This window comes from Motacilla alba, chromosome 13 (genome assembly GCF_015832195.1).
Source record: "Motacilla alba alba isolate MOTALB_02 chromosome 13, Motacilla_alba_V1.0_pri, whole genome shotgun sequence".
Lineage (NCBI taxonomy): Eukaryota > Metazoa > Chordata > Aves > Passeriformes > Motacillidae > Motacilla > Motacilla alba.
The window spans coordinates 12,672,298-12,697,893 of record NC_052028.1 but is presented as its reverse complement, the minus strand read 5'-3'; the positions used below and the strand labels follow the sequence as shown (position 1 = coordinate 12,697,893).

The following is a 25,596-nucleotide window of genomic DNA, read 5'->3' as shown; positions in this document are numbered from 1 at the left end:
TGTTGACATTGCATGGAAAAGAAGTACAAAGCTGGGCACAGCAAGGCACAAACATGAGAGGGCTTTAAAAATTATGGAAGAGGTGGAGGGATGAACAATACACCAACACACCTTGAATGTCAATAAAACAGGTCTTTGAGAAGGCCAAGGGCTTTGCAGGTCCCATCTCAGAATTTGTGCTCTGTGCCACAGCACGAAACCCTCGCCAAGGGAGCTGTTCTCCTGTGTTGCAGTTCTACAATGAGCCTGACTGTGAGCAAGGGGAATGTGCTGACCTCCACGAGCCCGCCATGGCTCTGCCTGTTGGGATTCCATCCGAGCACTGAAGCCTTCACAAGGACTGGGAGCCTCCTTCAGGCAGAAGCCAGCCTTCAAAAAGCAAAATCCAGATGCAGTCAAGCTTGCTACCAGTCCAAGAGAAGGCGAAGGTGTAGATTTGAAGGTGAATATTTTCCCCTTTCTACTCTAATGGTATTTTGGTCGGAGCCTGACTTTCATTGCATTTAAAGCAAATGGGAACATATGAGTGTAGATCCAAAAAGAATCTGACATTAAGTAAATCATAATTATTCTGTCTTCTAAAACAGAATACAGGTTACTTAGCACTCTGATGCCTGAACCATCTGTGAAAAAATAGTTAACTAATGAGCCAAAATACATTGCAGCTTCTATGTGGGTACAAGGTGTTAACAAAGTAAATGTATTGCTGTTTCCCTCAGCACATTATCAGCAATATGATTTTTGGGGCCATGTGCTGAACATTATGTTTTTTTCTTTCCTAGGAAGCTTCATTTTGGTTAATTGTTTCTCCAGCTCCCAGGGACAACAGAGAACAGGCTGTACTACATCTGACTGTATTTTGATGGAAGACTGAAAAGTCTGGGGTCCTGAATGAAGGAGGATTTTTAACAGGGAACATTTTGTGTTCACTCACAGGCCCTAGGAAAGCTGACTTCTGTTTAATGGAACTTTAATGTCAATATGGCTGTTCTGAAGAACTTGCTCTCACAGACTGCCATCTCAAAAACCTCTGTAGTCCGTGGGTCCAGACCTACAGGGAATTTCTTGGGTTTTCTTTATCCTGTTTCAGATAATTTGGCTCTTTTCCTGCTTTACAATTACTTGTCCAGCAGTGGAGAAGATCTCTTGCTGGGTAAATGGGTGTGTTTTGCAGCAGGGTGACTATCTCATGTCAGGCAGGATAACAGATTGAACTTGCTGGTGTTGAAAAGTGAAATTTCTGCCCTCCCATTACTGCCCTTCTCAGACATGCCTAAATGCAACTAAATTTAAACATCTGGAGGCCAAAAGATATTCAAAACCAGATTCACCTAGGAGGAAGAAGTAAATTCTTTTAGCAATCCAAGAGACCAAATCTTCAGTAAGATTCTGATCTTCTGAAAAGGCTGTTTGCACCTACTACCACACATATAATTATTTCTGGATTAATAATCTTGTTTTCATTCATCTGTGGCAGCATCTTGGCATTGTTTGCCCATGTAGAAGCAAGAAAAATACATGGTGAATCCTCCTGTAGTTTCTCTCTAGGATCCTTTCCTAACCAGCTATCCTAAACACAGGAAAACTGGTCTAGCTACAATGCCCAGCTTCTAAAACACACCTCATGATATGAGATAGACCTGGGTCACAAACCTCCTGCAATCCTGGCTCAGAGCTTTTGCTCTGTGGATGGAAGTGAGTGAAGATGGAGACTGAGTGAGAGGCAGGATGACCGTGTTGGGCAGACGCCTCAGGGACGTCACCTTGCTCAGGGCAACCTCACGTGCAGGACCCCAGGGGGAGAACAGACACTACATGAGGACTGTAGGAAGCTACTGAGATTAAAACAATTAAAACAACAGGAACAGAACAGACACAATGGGACAAAAAATGGACAGGAACTGTTCCAAAGAAACACCATCAGATGGAAAATCAAGCATTCCTCCTTTGCCATTAGGCCCATAAGAAATTTGTTCTACATGCAGCCAGGATGAAAAAGAGGAAACAGAAAGAAATGTTAGAAATTTTTGGAGTCATGCCTAGCAGAGGGATGTTTGGGGTTGGAAAAGTAAAATGATTGATGTGATTTTCTTTCTGGTGGTTTATTTTTCTTAGAAGTATGAAAAATGGCTCTTTCACATGCCGAAAATTACAAGACAGGTAGGATGTTCCTGTTTGTTTGTTTTTATAATATCGAAATTAGGATCCAAGACTGATGTTTAAATAAGTAATTAATTAAACAGAATCATCCCTGTATCCTAATTTCCATATTTGCAAGACTGAAAACAAACACTGGAAAGTGTGCAACAGAAAGCATCTCAAAGCCGTGAGAATATGTCCACCTTCAGCTGGAGGCACCTGAGTCATTTCAGAGCCTGAGCTGCACTGGATGCAAGAATTGCCTTCTGGACCATGTGCACTGGTGGTGCAGGTTGTCACCTGCAGGGGGTCACACCAGCTTCTCTAAAGTTACTGCTCATATGGGAAGTCTCAGTTGAGTGTGAGCTGATCTAAGAACTGTAGTAATCAAAATGCTTGGGTCTCATCCAATACCAGTTGATGCACCTTTGATTCTTTGGGCTGGCCTTGGCTTGGGTACTGTGTGACCAGACAGATCCTTCTGCAAATGGTCATCTGGTAATAATCTGGTTTCTAGAAATCCAGAGATCATGGATTAAATATCTCTGCATTGGGTTATGTTAGCAAACAACTATAAGGCCACGTGTACACTTCTGGTCAAAATGCTTTCATTAATAAATAACTCAGTAACTAATGAAATACATTGGAGTATCATTCTGATTGCTTAATGCTACAGATCCTGAGATCTAATGGTTTGCTTTGGTAATCTAATGATTTGGTTTGGTTTGGTAATCTAATGGTTTACTAAACCATTGCAACTCATGTTTCTCACTGGAGGAATTGACATGGCTGCTGCCACAAGGAGCCACACTTCTGCCATGTCCAAGATCACAATGCCAGTCTGTGGACTGTGGCAACGCTCTTCTGAGCACGTCAGTTTTCATGATGGATGCTCATGTCCAGGAGTGCAGCTGTTTGCAATGCCCAGGCTCTGCTAACAACTCAGGCTTGGGTTTGCGCTCTTAAAGAGTTCAACCTTTTAAAGGAAGGTCTCTGAAGATGCTTCACAGGCCAGTAGGCAAAGGCATGTGGCAGCTGCAGGTCTGGGCTCAGAAACGCATTGTTTGTACCCATTTGGACTTGCTATAAATTTGGTGCTTGCTGGGATCTGAATTGACTCAGGGAATGAAAATGCCCACTCTTTGCAGGGCTTTTCAAAATGGACTTCCCACCTCTTCCAACCAGCATTTCATTTTAGGAAACACCAAAATGCTTTCTCCATGAGAACTCCCTCTGCAAGCATGGATCCAAGCCAGGGTAATCCCATACTCTGCAAAGCTGTGCAGTTCACATGGCACAGGATGAGTGTCCCTTCTGGATAAAGCTCTGTGAAACCAATGGTTACACCACAGCAGCCCCCTGCCATCACCTCATACAGCAGATACATTCATAGCAAGTGGATCAGCCAGGATCCAGTTTCCAAATGCAGGGCTTGAAGAATTAGACACTCCCGTTGCTGCTCAGTGGGAGCTGGGCATTTTACTTCCCTGCACATCCCACTGAGTGGTCACAACACTTTTTCCTCCACCTCCCCCACCTCCTTGCCCCAAGCTTTCGTGATTAACATGGCAATGGAGATTGAACTGTGTGCATACATTGATTTGCTGGGTGGTTTGGCAAAAGGAAGCAAGCTCAAGCTACTTACCTCAGCGCAGAGCCCTTTGGCGTTGCAATACCATAGCCTTTGGAGTCCAAGTTACCTCCCACCTTCATGGTGTCGCAGGGCTTCCGCTGCTCGATGTACTCGTTCATGGTGGACTCCAGCAGGTATGCATACTTCCCTTTCGACTTCCTCACCCGGATCATCCCCTCTTCCGTCGTCCTCACAAAAACGGAGGGCTCGGCTGACTTCATGTATGTCCACATCTTCTCAAACACTGCTATTTTGGATCGCTGCGTAGGACAGCAGAAACCCAACAGAAGCGTTAACGGAGGTTTGGGTGCCCCCTGAGATTTCCAGCTTGGACTGAACACACACCCACACATCAAGCGGGCCAAGGAAGCCAAAAGGGGTAACAGGATGTTACCACTTCTGCACCAGGGCCCAGATAAACCCCTGATTTTCTGTCCCTTATTCGTGTACAGAGTGATTTTGCAGATCAAACCAAGGGCAAACCAAGCTGGAAATCTGGAGACAGTTTCATTTGGAGTTGCTCAGAGCAGGTCCTTGGTAACGTGGGGAGGCTCACGGATATTCCGTATTTGTGTTCACAACTACAGAATATCACGTGCACTGGAGTCACTGCCAATCTTCTGGCAGGCAGTAAGATGGTGAGGGGAAGCAAGCGAAAAAAAACCAGACCTGAGCTGAGGACGAGAGAGGATGGACCTGGAGGACTTGCCAAACAAGAAGCTAAGAAAAATGTTTGCATTAAAGTTTCCTTTTTACCCTAAAAAATTCTTTAGTGGAGCCAGCTTCCAGGGTGCCATAGGCGATTTCTGTCTGCTTGGCCAAGTCCTCTGCGCTCTCGATGGGGGACACCATCCTCTCCACGGTGAGGAAGGCTGCCAGGTTAGCTGTGTAGGAGGATATGATGATCAAGGTGAAGAACCACCAGACGCCACCCACTATGCGGCCGGAGAGGGACCTGGGCACAGAGAGGAGAGTCAGACAGGAGCAGGGGGAAGGTCTGAAAGGTGCAGTTTGCTCTTGCAGGCCCATCATTACCTGGCCATTTACCCAAAGTCACACTGCCCAGCTGCTTCCAAGGAAGCCAGAAGTCTGTCTCAGTTCCTAATTTGCTTTTAAAGGTGTCAATGTAATTAGGGTGGGGATAAAAAAGTTCACAGTGAAAAAAAAAATAGCAATAAACAGAAAGAATTTGCTTTGATTTTCAATTCCTTTCAGAGTACAATATTAATAATAAGACATGGAGATAATTATGAGAAAGTTTAGCTGGGCAGGGGGCAATTCCCATCAACAATGCCTCTGTTGAGGTCTCTGTTGTACCATGTACCCTGGCAGGAAGGAGCACCAGCATGGAACCAGACCAGAAACACAGCCCAGCTGTGATCTTCTGGTGAGCTCCTCCATTGCCTGAAGTTTGAAAAAACAACCCCTGTGTTTTTCTGTAAGACATATTGAAGCTCAGAGAGGAGTTATGGTCTTAATGAATAATTTGCCTACTGACATTCTCTCTTTTGTATTCAGCAGATGGTTAGACAAGATGTTCATAATAATGCCTTAAAATCTAGGTGTTTTGTACTGTCTGCAATCAAATAGCCAATTAACTGTAACCATTTGATAGCTATAGAGGCAAATAAGTCAAGCAGGCACTAATATTAAAATCTTTTCAAATTTTTTTTTAGGAGTGGAAGAGGATTTTAGAATGATGTCAGCATTCAGGCATTCTGTCTAAATTATTTATATGCTCCGTCTCTAGATGCAGAGCACTGTCCCAGACAGAAGGGAACATGCAATGCTGTTTGATAAAGCCAGACAGCCTGGCTAAGGAGGACCTGCCTGTGAGAAACACCATTTATTTCTCCACAGGGGACCATGTTTCAGCATTGTCTTTCTGCTGATCTGAATCACTCTGCAGAAATATGGTCTATGGGATGGTAACAGAGATATCCCAGTCCAGCTAAGGGCTAAAGTTAGATGAGACAAATGTGACCATCTTGCATCCCATCTGCAGAGAACACTCAGCCTGCAGGACTGTCAGCACATACAGCTTTACCATTTGTTTCAGATTTGGAGAGGGACTGGAGAGGGAGGCAGCTACAGATTCAACTCACACATCTTCAGATTGATGAGGAAGAGGAAGAAAATTAGTCTGGATGATGTGTGCTCAGGGAAGGAAGCGCTCAGAAAAGGCACAGAGGCATTAAACAAAAGTAACCAGATAATGTCAAATACAACAATCTCTGCTGATGAAGGCCACTTTGAGCTGGCAAAATCCATTTGCATGGCAAATAATCACATTCATCTCCAGCTGCAAATTATAAAGCCTTTCCTTCCTGATGAAGCTGGGATATTTCTGCGACTGATTTCAATCCCTTCAGCTGCAGTCAGCCGGATTCCTGCCTCCAGACCCTCAGCATCCCAGTGATATTCACCACCAGCTAATCCCAGGGGGCTGCCTGCCCTCAGCGGCAGATGGCTTGTGCTTCCCAGCTTCACACCTGGCATTGACAGCATGGAGACGTAACTTTGGGATGCTGAGCCTGGCAGGTAACAGGGAGGGCTGGGGGAAGAGGGAGAAGGGGCTGGTTCTTTCCCCAGGGAGACAGAAGGATGCAGGCAGGATTCATGTGTCCATCACGGACTGGCTCCATCTGGGCTGTCCCTGCTGCTGGTGCTGGTCATTCCTCCTCATGGCATGAGGAGGAATGTGCTCACTCTCACATGCTGTGGAGGAAAGGAGAGGAGGTCAGCAGCTTGCTAGGGCTGCCAGCATGCCAGGGCCCTTGGGAGTGTGATGTTTTGTTGCTGACATTGCTAGTGGGCAATGTTTGCCCTCGCTGCTGGATTACTTGGAGCTGGAAACTGTGAACCAAGACTGCTGAAATGCACAGCAGAGAAACTGAGCTCATGGGATCTACAGGACGGCCCTTTTGCTCTGTGGCTGTGCAGCACTTCGCACAAGGGAGAGCTGCCCAGTGATGGAGAATCTGGGAGGACAGAGCAGATCAATAAAGAATGTAATGATGGTCATGATGAACACCACACCAGCAGATGTGATCCCATGTGACACCCTGGCTCAGGAGCAGTGAACACAGGCTGGACAGAACGAGTTGGGTTTCTCTTGTCTGTTTAGACTAAGCTAATGCCTGTTTAAAATGCTAAGTGCTTGCAAAGGCAGTATCTGTTACCACTTTGTTCTGCTTCTTCTGTAGACTCAGCAGACAAACAGCAGTGCCTCCACCACACGACACATTTGCAAAGTACCTTTTTAATTTAGGAGATAATGTCTGATTTCTGACATGAGTGACTTCAACATTAGGGAGCTAAAAGCCTGGTCAAAAACCAGTGGGACTTAGAATTATGTTTATGCTCTAGTAAGAGCAGTCACAGAGGAGTAGATACAGCTTGTACTTTGAAGTCACTGTGAGGTATTGAAATTCTCACTCTGGAGCAAGGTAACAAAAATTGACCTTGTATAACAGAAATGCTCTGCAGCTTGAGCCCTGGCTGAAGTTCTTCTCTCTTCACTAATGGGTGCTGTGGGGTTTAAATCCTCTTGCATGAGGACGTGTCCCTGTACCTGTTCAAGCATAACATGAAGGAATCAGCTCCCTGCTGAGTGGAAAGGAGTCAGTAACTCAGCCCCCTGCAGAGCTAAGGCGAGACTGAGCACCCTGGCTAGGACTTTAAAGATGTGCTAAGGTTCAGATACTTGGATCTGTCTGTTTGAGCTCTGGATTCTTTCATGTTGATTATCATTGTAATCCTTGCAAATAGCAGGGTCTAAATAAAATTCGACTAAAATAAGCAAGGGTAACAGTGTAAGAGGCTTTCATGAATGGGGTGCAAAAAGGGGTAAAATATCTAAATAGACCAGACTGTCCTTTTTCCAACCTGTGTTATTTCTTCTGCACTTAGACTCTTATTTCCTACACAATCCAAAATAAGATATCTTGATTTCTTCTTCTATCCCTGTCTGTGCTGTGTAAAATACCACCCCCCCACTCTTGTCCCTGGCTTGGGATCCTGCCTGTGCCTCCCAGAACTGGCAAGAACAGGATGCTCCTTTCCATCATTACCCTTGCAGGAGTAAGTAGTAAATACTCTGCCCTCATTATCCACAGTGCACAATCTACTTAAAATTAGAGCTGGCTGGCAACCAAGATTTCAGGACTGTGGAAAACTCTGAAATTGTAAATAAAACCTTAATATTCTCATTTGGAATGCAAAGATAACGGTTGCAAATGTCCTCTAAAAGTAGCACTCTGAAAATGGTTGGTTTGGGTCTGTTCAAGCTTTGCTTTTTGCTAGTACTTATGGTTTAATTTCTGAAAGGCTAAATGGTGTAATTTTAACATGGTAAACAATTTTGTTTCTGCTTTCTCTTACAAATAATTTTCTTTCAGCTTTTAAAGTACATTATATCCTTACCTACTGCAGATATAATTTAAAAGATAATTCTGAAATGTGCTATTTAAAATCTGCCCAATGAAAATATTGCAGATGGCCAAGCTGAAAGTAATAATTTTGATTTTTTTACTTACATGACTTTTTAAAAACCATTCCTTCCAAAAATAACTGCAGTTTGCCAGTGGAACACAGAAATGAATTGTAAGTTCCCTTTGTTCCCAGGAAGAGATTTGTTCTAATATTTTAGCCTTAGCATTGATGGATCATACAGAAATAGAAAATCATGCATCTATAATCTCATTTCTTAAAACAAAATGCAATCCTTGATCAAACAATTTTCTCTTTGATCTTATCCCTCATGGAAGGTAGGAAAAGCCAGCAGGAGTTTGCCTCTGCTTTGCCATCTATTAGAAGAGAACAATACTTTTTTTGCAAAAAAATATTAACAAGATCATCAGAAAATATACAGAATAAACCTCATTGGAAAACCGTTCAAGCACCAACTCAGTTCTCTCCCATTTCTCCCTTCCCCCTCCCCAAATCCATTCCTTATGGAGAATTCCACCTAAACTGACAGTGTTTTAATTAGAAGTGCAAATCTGGGATCCTGAAGCCATAGTTGCTTTGGGAGGATTTCCCAGATTTGCTGTTAAATTCAAGTCTAATAAAGGCTCACTTGCTCAACTGACATATTTGTCACTGAATGAATTTATGCAAAACTGTTGAAAGAAAAGCTCTTCTGTGCTTGTGCTACTGATTGTGGGTCAAATCCACTTTTGGTCTTCTACCCACACAGAGCCTCTGATCTCCAGCAGAACTCTGTGAATTTGATACTGATCTAGACAATTCCATGGTTCTGCCTGAAATCTGACTTGGTAGTGGATTAATTGCACACATTTTGCACCAGTTTTGCTCCTATTTTAAACAAATTTTCAATATTAAACTCTGTCAATGTGAAGAGCTTTGCTTTTCCTCTGTGCCACAGACCATCTGGCATGGTTGTTCTCACCACTTTACCTCCTGACATGAACCCCAGATTTGCTCAAAAAGCAAAGGAAGAAATTCAGTGTGGGGTTGTGGAGCTGGGATCAGCTCTGGGTGCATCCGTCAAGTACAGACTGCAGAGCTCTTATCCTCTTACTCTCTGCTATGGGGAGCTTTGAATGAGCTCACAACTGTTTGCCACAAAATTCGAGGGATCATAATGCAAGTTTCTCTGTTCATGCTGCATTACTAATTTTCTTGCCATAAGAGTTTGCTTTTACTTGTTATTGAATCCTAGCTCCTGCTACAAGACTTCGGAGCCCTGACTGCAGTGCTGGGTTTTGACATGCAGTGTCAGGAAAGCCCTTACAAATACAGAAGTAAGCATGTTTTCCACTGATATTCTCATTTACCTCTCTCAGAGGTACAAATTCTTTCTTTATATCTCACAACTTTTCTGCAGAGCTAAGAGCTGCATATTTTGGTTCCCTGTGGGTAACACTAACCAGGGAGACAGGGTAAGGAAGTTGAGGGTGCACAGGTACTGGGAGTCCCATGCTGGCTCTGTCCTGGTTTTCTTTCTCTAATTCTTGTTAAAAAGAAAAGGAAAAAAAAAATTAGGGCTTCTTAACTTTTGCCCATGGGTTGAAGATCTGTGATTTCAGGCAAACCCTGCCAGTCCATCTGACTCCCAAAGCCAACGTGGTGGAAGGAGGCAGTATGGATTATGAATCCCAACAGAAGAGCCTTCAAGAAGGGGCCCTGTGGATGCTCACAGTGTAAATATTGCATCAACTTAATGTGATCTCTGCAAATACACAGAATCTCCCAGATTCAATGGAGGGGGTGTATATCTGTGAGGCATTAATTATAAATCATGGTTTATTTACTGTTTCTTTCTGCCCAAGCTAATGGCTTTGGACAGCAGTGTATGCTCTCTCTCCTACTGTTTCATCTCTCCTTTTGCAGAATATGTTGGCATTTTTTCCCCCTTCAATTTCCCTTTAATGGGCAAAACCTCATTCTAAAATGAGTTTTCCTGCTTAGTCAGAAATGCATCATGCCACTTGTGGTTCTCTACTCATTGGGCCTTGGATTACTGCAGTGCTAAGTATAAGCATGACTGCAGGAGCAGCTCCGTGCTGTTTTTGAGACATTCACTTAGCATTTTGACAGGCAAGAGGTGCCTAAGCCTAATCAGAGGACTAGCATCCAGGAGCTGGGTTTTTCTGTTCCTTGTGCTCTTTTAAAAAAAGCTCTTTTACTTTATGGGATCCTGGATAGCTTACTCCATCTCTCTAATTTAGTTGCCAGCTGTGGGAGAAGAGGATGAAACACATCGATGAACCTGTCCTGGGTGGGTGGCCTGAAGCAATGGCCACCAGGTGGAATTTACCTCTGAGCTGCTGCTTTGCCCAATTCCCCTTCCTGAGACACTCAATCCCAGCAGGCAGAGGCAGCATCAAACGGGCCCAGCCATGCAGGGGGTGATGTGTGCCCTCCACAGCTCTTTGCAGGTTGTGCCCTTGTGTGTCCTCAACTGACCCAAATCCAACCTGCGGATTCTCAACGAGCACAACTCACCTGATCAGCTAGTGGGGTGTTGGGAGCACTAGATGCCAAGCAAACTGGGACTGACATGGGCAGCAAGGCCTCTTGAACTTCAGCAGGACCCATAAAAATACTCCAACAGAGCAGAACTGCAGGATTGAGGTAAATCCTTCTGCCATCCCTGCACAGCATCCCTGGCTGCTGAAATGAGGTGTTTAACCCCAAAAATGTGGGATAATACACTCAGCTCTTCCAGAGGGCAGCTAAAAACAGTACAAATGCAGGGCCAGAACAGATGGGGTGGGACCCTAAGAAAAAATAAGAGTGTAGCTGAAAGTCAGAGAGGATAGATCTGAAGACAGGCACTGTTGTCCTCTGAAGTGCAGGCTCAGTGTGCCTCTCCCTGTTGCAGACAGGGTGCTTGAAGGGAGGAATGTTTAGATAGTGATTTGCTGAGAAACACGTGGTCACTTTGGGCTCCTTGGCAGCTCCAGAGAAAGGCAAAGTCATCCCTCTTCTGTTGTTTTGCCAGCTATCACTACAAGGAATAAAACCCCAACTCTTGTCATGCCTTTGAGCAAAAATTTCACAGTGAAAAAGGCTCTTCATGTATTTTTCTCACTCTGATGACATTTGTTCACTTTTCTGAGAAAAACTCACAAGGTGACAAGCATAAAATTTTGTCAGAAGCAGTTGCTGGAGAGCCCCAGGAGATTCATTATTCAGGAACTTCCTCAACCTTAGGTGGCCCCAAATTTAACAGCACTCATCCTTCTTTTTGAGCAACAGCCTATTGTGCCAATGTCCTTTACTGAGTTTCTGGATTCCATATGGTCTCCCACAGTCTCTTCTTCAAAGTCTACTTGATGAAAAAGCTTTTTTTTTCCCCCAAAAGATTTAATATGCTTTGGATTATATGCCATCAGTTCTTCATTTTTCCAAAATCCTCTTTAGCCATCTACCTTTGCTCACACTAGAGCTCCATTTCTGAGACTTCTGGGCAATAATGCTACAATAACCTAGTTCAGACTTCTTCCAGGGAGTCTTGCCTTGGTTCATTTTGCTTTTTTTTTTTCTGTCTTTTGTCAGATTTCCCAGTCTGATGAGAGACAGGCTTTGCTCTGGAAGGAGAGTATTTTCTGCACTGGTAGATATTAACTTTGGCAATCTTTCCAAATATTCCCTTCACTTTCTCTCTCATTTCCAATTTAAAATGTGATTCCTCATCAAGACCGTACAAGTTGGATTTTCCCTAATTTCAGTTTTGAGCCTTTCTTTTTTGTACAGGGACATACTATATCTCTTGTAGAAGTGGTGAGGAATGAATCTGCTCTCCCCAGACAGTGTTTTTAGAAGAGTTTTATGTGCACAGGTGTGCCTGTGTTTTAACATTAAAACCCCCATACTGTGAAGGGAAAACAAATTCAGTGTTTCTGCTCTCCCCTATTTCACCTGCTAAGATCCATTTGGTGATTTTTTAAATCTTTTTTTTAAGGCTTCAGAAGCACTGTTGAGATGAAAAGCTGCCCCCTCCCTCTGCTTTCCTCTCTGCAGCCTGAGAATTTTCTTCTTATTGCAAGCTTCAAGAAATGAGAGAAAATTCCTCCTATGGGAGAACATCCTGTGCACTTGGCTCCTGCTGCTGGACCCTCGTGGACTCTTCATCACGTCTCACACCTTTATACAGGGCACAAGTGCTTATTTTATGGCCTTTTCCTTTCACCACATGAGGACTCATTTCCTATCCTTCTACTCCTCTGTTCACACACTTGCCTTCTATTACTCCTCGTCAGACTGAGTTGGGAGAATTCATTAGTGTATAAAGCATGCTTTGAAGTTGTCCAAATAACGGTGATGTAACACTTTTGCACTTCTATAGACTCTTTTATCTGAAGATCAAAGTAGTAAGTTATGATTACCATGATTGGATTATTGCTGCTTAGCCTTTGGATCTGAGGGTAAGCAGCAACTCTTCTGGGTAGGCACTAATCAGAATTACTGCATGATTTTATTAAATAGATTGAATGCCATCAAGTGTGCTGCTGCTGTTTAAGCAGGGCTGTGTGCATGAGCTGTGTGCCCTTTCCTGCCATCTGAGCATAGGAATCAGCTGCTCTCCAGCTGCTCTCCAGCTGCTCCTTTGATCCATGTGGAAATGGAGGGGAGGCTAAGACAGCATGGAGGACCTCAGAGGTGACACCAGGCTCTGCCCTGTCCAACTCCAGACCCTGCCCAAGCACATAAGAATTTTTGCCCCAATTTCTTAGCGAGATCCACATTTTGCTTTTCCCAGTTACTTGGCTTCCTCAAGCCTTTCACAATGGATAACACAGTATTTCTGTCCTATTTCAATAAATTTGTCTTTACCTGCTCACCATCTTGGGGTGTTACAATGGGAATTGCTGGGCGATCAAATGCATTCCTGAGCTTTTCATGAAAAGGGGGGATGGTTCTTCCCCAATTACAAGGACAAGTAGTTGGGATGAAATCTGAGACGAAAGCAGAATAGGTCCCATAAATGCCAAATTCCATTGGGATAAAGGCAGAACTCTGAGCCTCCCAGTGGAAGGCCAGCTGTGGGGGTGATACAGCAAAGAGCAGCTGTGGATGCTTTTTGTGTTTTGTGAGCCAGATCAATTTGAATCAAGGAGTTCAAAGCTCACTCGAATGTGTATCCAGTGAGTGTGCACATGACATCTCAGTGCTGATAAAAGTAATGTGCAGCATATGGAAGAGTTATTTAAGTGGGACTTCCCTGTGAAAACATGCTCAGGGCTTCCCATCTTTAGCTACAGTATTTTTTTGGAGTGCCAACATTAAAGCAGTGTGTGACAGGCAGCCTTGCAGAGGACACCACCTGAGGGAGGTGGAGGCCCTTCAGCTCCTCACAACCCTTATTCTTTGACAAAAACACTTGGCAGTCGACCTAACCATTAGAGAGACACAACCACACACAGTCCTGACTGCCGAGCCCAGCTGAGCCCACTGCTCAGGAACAACTCGTTATCGAGAGGAAAGGAAATGGAAAAAAGCCTGCTTCTCTTACTGACTGAAAATCAGCAAGTCCAAGTAGAGCACAACAGGGGGTCCCTGGGGGCTCAGAGAGTCTCCTGCTGCAGTCAGGGAGGAGGCTGTGAGTGTCAGAAGGCAGCCCTGTAAATCTTAGAGCTCCTCACCATCCTGAGTCAGTGCCCAGCATCAAAAACACAAACAGCACCTTCCTGTGTCAGAGAACAGAGAACGGTGTGGGTCGAAAGGGATTTTTAAGTTCATTTCATTCCAATCCTATGCCATGGGACCCCTTTCATAGGTTGCTCCAAGCCCCATCCAACCCGACCTTGAATGTTTCCAGGGATGGGGCAGCCACAGCTTCTCTGGGCAACCTGTGCCAGGGCCTCACCACCCTCACAGGCAAGAATTTCTTCCTAATATCTATTCCAAATCTACCCTCTTTCACCTAATACTTCCCAAGATATTTTAAAAAAAGGGAAATGCACTTTCCTCCCTGCTATTTTCAACTTTGTTTTCAACGAAAAACATGAGAAACATTTACTTAGTCCTGAAGAAAGAAATTGCAAAAGTATTTTTAGGCTAATATATCTGCTTTTAGATGAAGTGTTTGATGACTTCTTTTAAACACAGCTGGTGGAACGATTAGTGAATCTGTCACTCAATGGGAGGAGTTTCAGCAAATTTCTTGCTGTCCCCCAGCAACCTCAGTGCTGAAGGCCCAAAGTCAGAACTGTGGGAGAGTGATTAGATATGCCTGAAAGGAAAAGCATTCTGAGGAAGTAGCTTACAGGTCAGTGGAGGAAGCATTCATTACCTCTGCAGCATTTAGACATTTTCAGATGTCAGAGTGTGCAAATTCAAAGACTAATTTTTCATTTACAGAAGAAATTGCATCGTTCGAACAATGCTCTCTCAGTTGGTTATTTCCTCCTTCTTTCCAAATGAAAAAAAAGGACAGCTAGGATGATTATTTTAAAAGAATTTCCATTTTCCCCTGGCTGCCACGCTCTGGTTGCCATGGAAGTGCACAGACTCCAAAGGGGACTGTTCAGTTGGATATTGTGCAATTTGTCAAGCTGTTCCTCTGGTGTGTAACTTTTCCTGGTTAAGTGCATTTTAGAAATAAGTGTGGTCATCAGTTCCTGGTGATTTGCAAGTGCTGCTGTTACCCTGTGACCTGAGTTTGCTCTCCCTGGACATAATTAACTCTGCCAGGTAGAGATAATTGCAACGTCGTTTGCAATCACTTTTATAAGGCAAGTAGACTTTTCCAGAAGTCGAAGTCCTGATTTTCTTACTTTTATTCTCAAAGAAAGTCAGCTCACCACTTCAAGCAAACCACCACAAATGAATGAACCTGAGCTTTGTCCCCACAGAATCATCAAGGCTGGCAAAACTCTCTGAGATCAGCGAGTCCAACCATTACCACAGCACTGCCATTAAAATTCACCATTAAACCACATCCCCAAGTGCCACATGCGCACACATTTTGAACACTTCCAGGGATGGCAATTCCACCACTTCCCTGGGCAGCCTGTTCCAATGCCTGACCACCATTCCAGTGAAGAAATTTTTCCTAAACTTCAATTTAAATCTCCCCTGGTGCAATTTGAGGCCATTTCCAAGGCAGATGCTTGGAGTGTCAGAGAAGACACTTACTGAAATCAAGAGGAGTCATCAGATAAATACCCCTGCTCAGCCTTCTTTTCAGGAAGAAATTAAATTCCATTTGATTGCTAAATGCAGCTGGTTCTAATTTCTCTAATGCTAAATTTTTAGCAAAATAAGTAAGTACCCTGCAAGTGTAACTTTACCAAGGATGGAACAGAAATAATTTCCTTGAAAAAAATCCAAATCAAACCTCTCACTAAAAAACAAACAAACAAACAAAAAAAAACCAAAACAAAAACCCAAACCCCCAAAAAACCAAAACCAAAAAAACCACCAAAAACCCCCACAACTTTTTTTTTTTTTCCTCTAATCAATTTCTGATTTAGATTTTGCCCTAAAACTGGCTAAACCTTTTCAGTATTGGGAAGATCTCGATGAAATTGAAAATGCTGCTGTCTTTCAAAAACTGAAGTCTCCTGTGACTTTTTTCAATTGGGCTAAAAAGAAATGTAAATAAGCAGGAAAAGGAGCAGAGGAAAATGGTCAGCATTAATTACAGGTACATGATAAATACCTGGTTTGCTGTTCCCAGAAAAACCACTCTGATGGAGTGCAGCAGAGAGCCTGAGGAGGAGCAGTGAACACGAGCACACAGTACAGATCAGCCAGAGCACTGTTTCCATGTCACAAAAAACAAATAACCATGTCCACAAGATGCCTATAAATAATAGATTGTATCTATTGACTGGAGAGCAGCCAGCATCTATCTCTCTCCTTCCTGCCTGGGAGTGCAGCCATTCATCATTTCTGCCAGCAAACCTCCCTTCTCAGCACACCCAGCCGTGGTCACTGCTTGGCACAATCCACTGCACCCTGCAAAGCCTCTGGCTATGGCCCCTGCAGGCCAGTGAAGACCCTGTTAGCTCTTTATCCCAAACCAGCTGCAGCGTGGATGGTACCCTGGGCACAATGTTTCCTTGCCCACATTGAACCCCACAGTCTTTAGGGCACACTGGTGTGACCTGAGCATTTCCAGCTGTGGTCCCACCTTGCACAGAGGCTCTCCCTGCTCAGGCAGCCCTGCTGATGCTCCCAAAACATCCCCTGTCCAGGCTCTCTCAGACACAGATGGGATGAAAGCTTCATCCACCATTTCACTCCCAGCACAGGCTGACCACGACATCTCCAGCTCTGTTATTAATGAGACAGGTTGTTATGAGTGATTTCAAGCTGTGCTGTCCAGCTATCATGACAAGATACCCTAGTGTGCCATGATATGAGTATGCATTTCCCTTCTACTCACAGTAGGTTTTGATCTGAGTTCAGAATATGTTTCCTTTTTGTTTTAACAGTAAAGAGAGGCTCCAAGAAGTTGAGCTAATTTTTGGAGATCTTTATTTAATTTTCCTCTGGCAAGGCACAAATGATGTCTGCATTCACCAGGTGATATTGTGTGATATTTATCCACCTGACAAACCTGAGATGGGACAAGGTTCCTGACATCAACTCAGCCGAGAGTAACTGTCTATTCTGTCTCATGGTATTTTCAAGTGAAGAGTAAATGCCTTTCTGGAAGATCTGTTTTAACCAAATGTATTTCATTTTAGTCAAACATAAATTTTCTGAGTCACAGGAAGAATAACTGGATTAAATTTAATAGTCTCCAATATACAAGAAGTCGCTTTTGGGCTCAAACCATATGAAGGGACATATTTTGTGAAAACAAAAAATAGAAGATCAAGATAGGAAGCTGACAAGAGATGCTATTTTGCCCCCTGTTTTTCCATCCTTTTCACAACAGTCAAATTACTTATTTTGCAGAAAATGATAGAGAAGATGAAAAATTCTGATGCCTTGTTTTGCTGCAGAGGGGGTTGGGAAGCCCAAACATCCCCTCAGTCTCCTTCTCATCCTAAGTGAGGAATGGCAGCAACGTGCTGGACTTTAGCAAGGTCCTACCCCCCACAGCTGCTACACACTGCAGTTATTTTAAGCTCTGAAGACAATTTATCAAATTACAGTTCTGAAAACGGTACAATGTGAGTCATATTTACTTCACATTTTTCTTTCCGCAGGCTCTCGCTATTGGCTGCGGGTTATTTATTACCTCTGATGCCTGCTCTGAGAAGCTCCTTTCTGGGTCTGTATTTCACCTTTAATGAGTGCTTTTGCAATTTCATGACCGTTTCCTGAAGCTAAGGTGGCACTTAGCAAAGCCTAATGGTTTATGGCCCATTTCAGAGTCACTGATTCCTGCCTGTCCCTATGGAGCTGTGCTCAGCCCCGAGCTGCTGCTTCTCCCTGACCCTGCTGGGTACCAGCCCGTGCTTTGAGAGCTTTGAGGGCAACAACAGGGGCTGTTCCACCTCAACCAGGACAAATTAGTCCACGTGGCAGGGACTGTTCCACACCCAGTGAGGCCACTGGTCAGTGATGGTGCAGAAGATGGACACACACTGCAGTGGGAAATGTCTGAGAGTTTGCAGCCCCCTCGGTATGAAGCCATGCATTTACCATTGAGTCATTCCTGGATGGATTCCTTGCTCATGCTCGTGTTTCAGCATCCAAAGGCACAACACAGACTGCCACCAGCTCCAGCTGGGACTCTCCATGACTGGTTACTGCCTGCCCAGAATGGTCACATTCACCCAGTTGATGCCTAGACGTGAAGGATTCAGAGCTTCCAGGATACCAGCTGACCTCCTGCAGAGAGGCTCTGAGCAGGTAACCCACAGCTCTGCTCTCTCTTGGGCATCCACAGGTCACCCAATTCACAGTGTGTCTTTAAATTCCTTGGTAGCTTGTCCACAGTGTACTTAAAAGCCTGTTTAAAGCTCTGCCTAATAAGACTGTCCTTAAAAAGGACAACACTTTCCTTCAAAAGCAAATTTTCGTCTCTTTGGGGCATTGAAGTTCCCTGGGGACTGGTCTGAGACTGAGGAATGCACATTTACAAGAGCAAGTTATTGCTGCAAACCTCACCACCCACTGTGCTGAGTGATGTGTCTGTGGTTTTGATCTTACTCTTTTTTTTAAATGATAAATACATAGTGGCATATGCACTTAAAACAAGCACGATCTGGAAAAAATAACAAACAAACCTTCAGACAAATTTCCCCTGGTCCTTTCCAAAACAAAACTGAAATAAACAACCCAAAAACCTCTACAAAAACAAAATACACCCCTGCACTTGCTCCTTTCTGCTGGGGATAGAATGACAGAACAGATGTATAACAGAAGCTATTTTTGTTGGTTAATGCATTACTGGGGACATGCTGAGAGATAGTAGTGATAAGTTTAGAAGCAACCACATAGGAAATATATTAGAATAGAGCAGATATCCCCACCTGCCCACAGTGTCATTCTACCAAGTGTTCATTTCTAAGTGATGTGTCACAGACATCCTGCACTGGGTTCGTGTGAAAAATACATGTGAAATGGGGAGCAGGCTCAGAGCCTTTCTGCACAACAACATCCTACAGAAATTCTCACTCTTCTGCTTCCTCCTGGCTTTCACATCACACAGAAATATCCCTCTCCCCTTACAACCATCTCAAGGAGCAGTACTCAGAGTACTGGGACTTATAATAATTCCCGTATTTAATTTTTAAGTTTTTATCATCTTGCCAATAGTTGTAGCAGTCAGAAACTGCTCTTGTGTTCCATGGGAAATTATTGGTTTCAATGAAATTGTAATTTTCATTATCAGGATGATTAAATCAACCAACATTAAAATAACAATGATGGAATAATTCTCATTTCCCATTTCAAAGCAAAATAAAAACACACTTTGAAATGATGATTCAAAGGATGTTGTTTAGCTAGGGCAAATCTTGTTAGCTGGATCAAACCCACTGATCTTTCCCTGACACTTTTCATTAAAGATGTCACCAAATTTGCTATTCCTCAAAGCCTCAGCTTTTCACCTCTCCCTGCTCCTCCTTGGATCAGAAATCACCTATTGAAATGCCCTCAAAGGAAGACATTTTATTTCCTAAATAAAAATAATGACAAAAACAACAATGAGAATAAAAATCACAATAACCTGTTCCTAATGCATGGGGCTGGTTACAAGACAGCAATAAAGTTGAAATTCCCTCTGCTGGGAAGACTTTCTGGATTCTCTGCCTGGCCTCCTACTAATCAATGATCGGATAATAAAACATATTCATAAAGCCTGTCACTACCAAAGTGCCCTGCAGGCTGTTATTTCCCTGCTATCACAAGCTCATTAACATTTGGATAAATTGACATCTGATAGCCAAAAAGCTGGTGCTGAGTCTTCCCTGCCATCCCAGGGGAGCTGTGCTGAGCTGCACGGAGTTATCTCCCCTTGTCGATGGAGCTGTGCCTCCTTCTCATCCCCGGAGCTTTGATGGCACCACAGCAGGCTGGAAATCAACCTCTGCCCACTGTCTTCACCCATAAGAGGGGTATTTCTGGATGAAACTTCTTTTGAAAAGAAAGGAGACAAAGCCTCCAAAAGGAAGGAAAAATTATCTAAGTAAATCACAAGAGTAATTCACCAAAAAGTCCCTTTAGGATCACTTTGGATGTTGGGTCCTACTGAACTTTCTGGCAGCAGAACTATTGGCTGAAATGGGAAGCAGGATGAAACTTGGTCTTTCTCTAACCTTTTTAAAGGCAACTAACAATTAAGCTACTCATTGTGCTCCATAATGTTTGGCACAGACCATATAACCTTTCAGTGTATTATTTCTTCCTACCTTGCTGGAAATTTTTATCTTCCCTATAATGCTAGAATCATCTTATTTCTAGTAGCGACAAAATAAATGACTGACAAAATTTGATTGCAATTGGGAGGCTTTAGAAAAGCTTGTTATCATTTCTGTAAATTCCCTCAAAAGAACTCCCCAAGAAAAATTTAAATGCTATTTTCATGGTGTCAAGTCTGAGGTCCCAAGTTCACAGCTGTGAGACCTGAGAACTTTTGGATCCTTTCTGAGTCTGTAACAGATTCACAAAGCTACACGTTGGCTCAGGAAGGGAGATCAAAGTAGAACCTGTTCAGCTTCAAAGCACACAGAAGGATTAAACCATGAGAACTGGAAGAAAGTTCATTGGGGAAGGCAACCCACCTTGGAGAAATATCACATCCTTGCTGCATGAAAGCTCCTAGGGAGAACCAGAGGCTGTTGAATATCCCAAACTCATTTGTCTGGTCATTGGCTGGCTGGTCCCGTCCCTCCTCGTACTCCTCAGTGTGCCACTCGTAAGGGCTGAAGCGACTCACCAGGAAGAGGACAACGCTCACTCCAATGTAGGCAAAAACAATGCACATCCATATCTCGTAGGCCAAAGGATCCAGAAAGGAAAAAACTCCTGGTTTGGACTTCTGAGGTTTTTTTATCATTATTGATATACCTAAACTCATGAATGGTTTGGAAAAGTCTATAACTTCTTCTCGAACCAGGGTGATGGTTAATGGTGCCACAGCCACATCTGCCCGCTGAAAAAGGAGACAGAAAGGAGATTTTTACACTGGGAATAAAATGTATCTACTAACTGCAGTGTATGATCCTTTGATCTCTGTTTAACCTCTCTATCTCAGCAAAAGCAGACAAAACCAATTCCAGGAAGAAGGTTAAAAAGGAGAAGCCCATAATATTGGTGGATTATTTCCATTTTATCGCTACTGATTACCAGATCTGTTTTGAAATCACAGCACTTTCTTTTTGCAGCCTCCCAGCTCTTCTCATCTGATTTATCCACTGATGTCACAATATGATGAAGATGATTTTCTCTAAAAGAGCTTTATCATCCAGACATCAAAAGAGGCAAGGAAAGGCCAATCTCCTGAAAAAGGATGTCAGGATGTTTACTTCCATCAGGAACTGTCTTTTGATTGCATAACTGATGCAGGAGAAGAGGAAAAATGTTCCAGCAACACTGATATGCACTCTCCACTAATTTTGCAGTCCAGCTTGAAAATGAAGAGGGAGATTCATTGAAATGGCTGGCAGCATTTACAGTGAAGCTACCATCATGAGACAGATCATCCCCACTCCAACACAGTCTTGCATGGACCTGGGGACTGATGCTCCCTGCATGATTTCCCTTGTAAGGAAAAGGAAATTACATCCCTCTGTCTGAGGGATGACCTCAACATCACAGAGCATGAACTATCACACCAAAGCAGGTTTAGAAGTGTAGGGTGCAGGCATACATCCCTGATGATGGAAAGAAAGTGACTGGACAGAAAGTAATCTCATCCTTCCATTCACCACTCATGTGCTGAGTGTTTGAAATCTTTTTCCTCTTTCATCCTGCCATTACCATACAAATATAAAATAGAGTAAAATTTGGAGATTCTACCCATGGGAAAATATGACCTTTCGATACTTGTTCTTCTAAAAATATAAAGAAAAAGAATCTTGGAACTGTGGAAAGGAAAACGTTTTGACATTTCCATAGGCACAGAATGTGCCGTCTCTCCCTAAATTAAAACATTTTACTTGGACTGATTGTTTGAGCTGCAGTCCTCTGGAGAGCTCAGGCTGAAAAGAGGGCAGCACTCCTTCTAACTCGGTCATCCCAGCTACCAAGAGCTAAACGTTGAGGTTGGGAACTCACCCCATAGACGAGCTCTCCCACCATGCCGTTCCAGGTTTTGGTGTCGGGGTCGCGCGCTCCGTACTTGCCGTCGCGCACGATCTCCAGCCGGTAGTGGTAGCCCACGTGCTTGGCAATCTCGGCGGCCAGCTCCACGCAGTAGCCCTCGTACCTCTCATTGCCCTCAAACTGGTTGGCGTTCTTCTTGAGCATCACGTACGGGTCCTCCTGGCACACAGGAGAGCAGCATTGAGCCCCACTCCTGGTTCCAGCTCTAGGCTAGCTTTTGGTCGCCCTGCAAAGCTCTAGTTTTGTGTTGCTGTGCCAAGGGACACAGCCAACACACTGTGGGCTTATTCTAGAAGGTACAAAGTCTGATTATTTTTTTAATTGTGGCATATTATTTTTATTCACGCAGAATCTGTGTGCAGCTCCTGTGTAGTTGTGTTCGCGGGTCCCAGGGATGAGGGAAGAGATAAGAATCTTCATGTTTCAAAAGGCTGATTTCTTATTTTATGATATATATTATATTAAAAATGCTATAGTAAAACTATACTAAAGAATTGAGAGAAAGAATTCATCAGAAGGCAAGAAAAGAATAGAAAGAAATGAATAACAAAAACTCATGACTGCTCAGAGCCTCGACACAGCTGGACCAATGATTGGTCATCAAGTAGAAACAACTCACATGGACCAATCAAAGATGCACCTGTTGCATTCCACAGCAGCAGATAATTATTGCTTTTCTTTTCCTCTGAGGCTTCTCAGCTTCTCAGGAGAAAATATCCTGGCAAAGGGATTTTCATAAAATATCATGGTGCCATTCCTGCAGTGATGGACCTGAGGGGAATGGAGTAGCTGGTGGGATCTGGGCAACAAACCTTCCAGTGTAGCTCTGCAAGGGGTATTTAATGTATCTGAGCTGTGAATTTTTAAAGGCATGCCTGCCTGTGTGGGCACAGGGAGAATCAATTCTGCTGGACAGGAGAGAGCCTTAAAGTGTTTAACTCAGTTTGGGTATTGTGCCTTCTCTGCAGACCCCCAGTAAGCAATCAACAAACAAATTAGTAATATTTCACATTTCTGCAGGGTAAGTGTATACAGTGACACAATACATGATACCATACATTGTGGGCTACCTATTATTCCTTCGTGATTACAGTGGAGATTTGCTTTTAAAGCAATGATTCAGCCTCTCTGAACAAAACAGCTTCTGCTTCCCAAAACTGCAGCCCCCATTCTGTGGGATAAATACAAACCACAGGTACAATGTTCCTGACTTGCCTGTGTTGATGCCTCTACTATCTTGTCATAATCTTTTGTATTTTCTACACTTAAGCATGAGAGCTCTTTAATATCTATTTAATTAGCCACAGCAATTTGCAGATACCTTTATGGAGCTGGCAGGAAACAGTAAGTGATTATTATTATTATTATTATTATTATTATTATTATTATTATTATTATTATTATTATTACTATTATAAAAATGATATAATTCAAAGAAGGGCTCACCAGTGGGAAGAGGGATCCTGCACATCAGGGAGATGGGGGAGAGGAAGAGCTGGGATGGCAGTCATGGCACTTACCAGGATGGTTGTGACGATGTAGGTCCTGTTCTGCAGGCTCGTAGACTCATTGCCACTTTGAGTATCTACAGCTATTGGGACCAGCTTCTCATCTTCATTCCAATAACCAATCTGCCCAATACAAAACCAGGATTAATATGTATTTGGAATATTAACCAAGGTATAGTAACAGGGCCATCCAAGCCAGATCAGCCTTCTCTGCATGTTCATACCCAGCCAGAAATCTCCTCTCCTGAATTTTCATGCCTTTGGTGAGGGGGACAGGGAAAGTCCCCCTCCCACTGTGCCTCCAGCCTGAAAATAAAAACGTGCATGATGTGCTACAGTAGCACAGTGCTTGTATGAATGCAAAAACATTTATCACATTGCTCTGGTGATTATTGCCATTCCTACGAAGAAAGTTCACACTTTCCCTGTGTGGCTTCCAAAATTATTCTAATAGTGATCTTGCCTGCTGCAGGTTCAGGTGCTAGAGGGATGATGAAAAATTACCCTGCAGCTGAAAGCCTGCATGAATACAGGACTGGCTCCTGGGACATCTTGAGACAACAGGACAAAAAATCAAGTAAAAACTTCCCCCCCCCCCCCATTCCTGCACCAGTGTCAAAAAGTTTGGGGTTATGAATAAACTGAACACTTGTAAAGGGAAAAAATTCTAAGGTTAAATTCTGCTTAATAATAATCAGGGATTTGGGAAGCTCTATCACTCCTTGCAGGTAAAGCAGAGTGCCATCAAATATCTCTAGGAAGATCATGGTTAAGGTTATCCACTTGGAGGGCTTGATTTTTAAGAGGTTTTCCATCACCTCAGGTAAGTATGAAGCTGCCTGAGCTCTGCTCATATGAAAGGAATTTCTTATCATAAATGGGAAAAGGTATTAACCAGGCCATGACCAGGAACCTGCTGATGGCAGATTAGAGATCATGACAGCTGAGGAGAAAAAAAAAAATCTCTGCAGGCTTCTAATCACTCTTCATTGCACTGGCAAAAAAATGGAAAGTGAGGAAAGGGCTTTCAAAGCTCTGCCCTAGGGCAATAAAAGTGGAGACATGGATGTTTGCTTTGCACCTCTCACCTGGTGGATCTAAAATACAATATACATCATGGCAACGATGCACACGTCTTCCAAACAAATATTATTTCTGATGGTAAATAGATAGAAAAATCAAGACATTCAGCCACACAATTTAATCTCTTCTAGACTCTCTCCAGACTGCCAACTTATTGAAGTTCAGAGACCCAAACTGGGAATGATGCTGCCTTTGTCCTCTTATGAATACTTTGCAGTGGAGGACGACTGCTTTGTACATCTTCAAAATGACATTTATTTTATTTGTCAAAGAAAATTTGCCTTTTTTTGCTTGACTGTGGGGGGCTTTGATCTCACACCTGCTGCTCTCATATGTAAGCATAAATTTGAGATAGGGGCTGTAAATATGGAACTTTCATTATTTACATTTTTCTTAGTTTCAAACAAGTTTTTTATCTTTCAGGGGACTGAGGAGATGCAGAGAATGCCCCTTTCCAAAATACGTAGTAACTCTCCTTTATCAAGGAATAACTGAGTTATTCTCTGTTCTTCAAATACGTGGTATCTAAAGTGGGACATAAGCACCTAGAGTCAGACTTTCAAAAGGATTCATGTTTCAAGGGCTTGGCATCTCTGAATAAGGCCAGATTTTTCAAAGAGCCTGGGATACAGAAAGGGATCAAGACTTCAGAAGAGCACAAAGGTCTGCGTAGCTATTGGGACGTGGTTAGTGGTACAGCTTTTGTCACTTCAAGGAGAACAGAATTAGGTCAACATAAAGGGTTCACTTACAATGGTTGGGGCAAGCAGCTCCTGCCTGGCTCTGCCTTTGTTTATCCTTGGAAAAGTGGAAGGGCAAAGCCAGACCTATAGCTGGGCCTGCACCAACACACTGTGCAGATAGCAAAGGTGAGCTGACCGAGTTTTAGCATCCTGGAAAATTTTTGCCACACCTGAGATGCCCTTGTTGCCCTTGATAACAGCTTCCAAATGCTGTATTTGTTTTAGCAACACACCACGAGTCCTCCCTAGTTCTTGGCTCTGCTCATGCCTAGAGCTGGGAATGCCC

General features: G+C 43.4%; 1 protein-coding gene across 2 annotated transcripts in view; it reads right to left on the bottom strand.

Moving 5' to 3' along the window:
• The window catches only part of GRIA1 (glutamate ionotropic receptor AMPA type subunit 1), a 120,142-nt gene that overhangs the window by 14,676 nt on the left and 79,870 nt on the right, over positions 1-25,596 (bottom strand). For both annotated transcript variants that reach the window (XM_038150012.1, XM_038150011.1), the window contains exons 9-13: positions 23,497-23,607; positions 21,929-22,135; positions 20,434-20,804; positions 4,529-4,727; positions 3,785-4,032 (exon numbers count right to left, since the gene is read on the bottom strand). In XM_038150012.1, the coding sequence (XP_038005940.1) occupies positions 3,785-4,032; positions 4,529-4,727; positions 20,434-20,804; positions 21,929-22,135; positions 23,497-23,607 (1,136 nt within the window). The remainder of the gene's footprint in view (positions 1-3,784; positions 4,033-4,528; positions 4,728-20,433; positions 20,805-21,928; positions 22,136-23,496; positions 23,608-25,596) is intronic.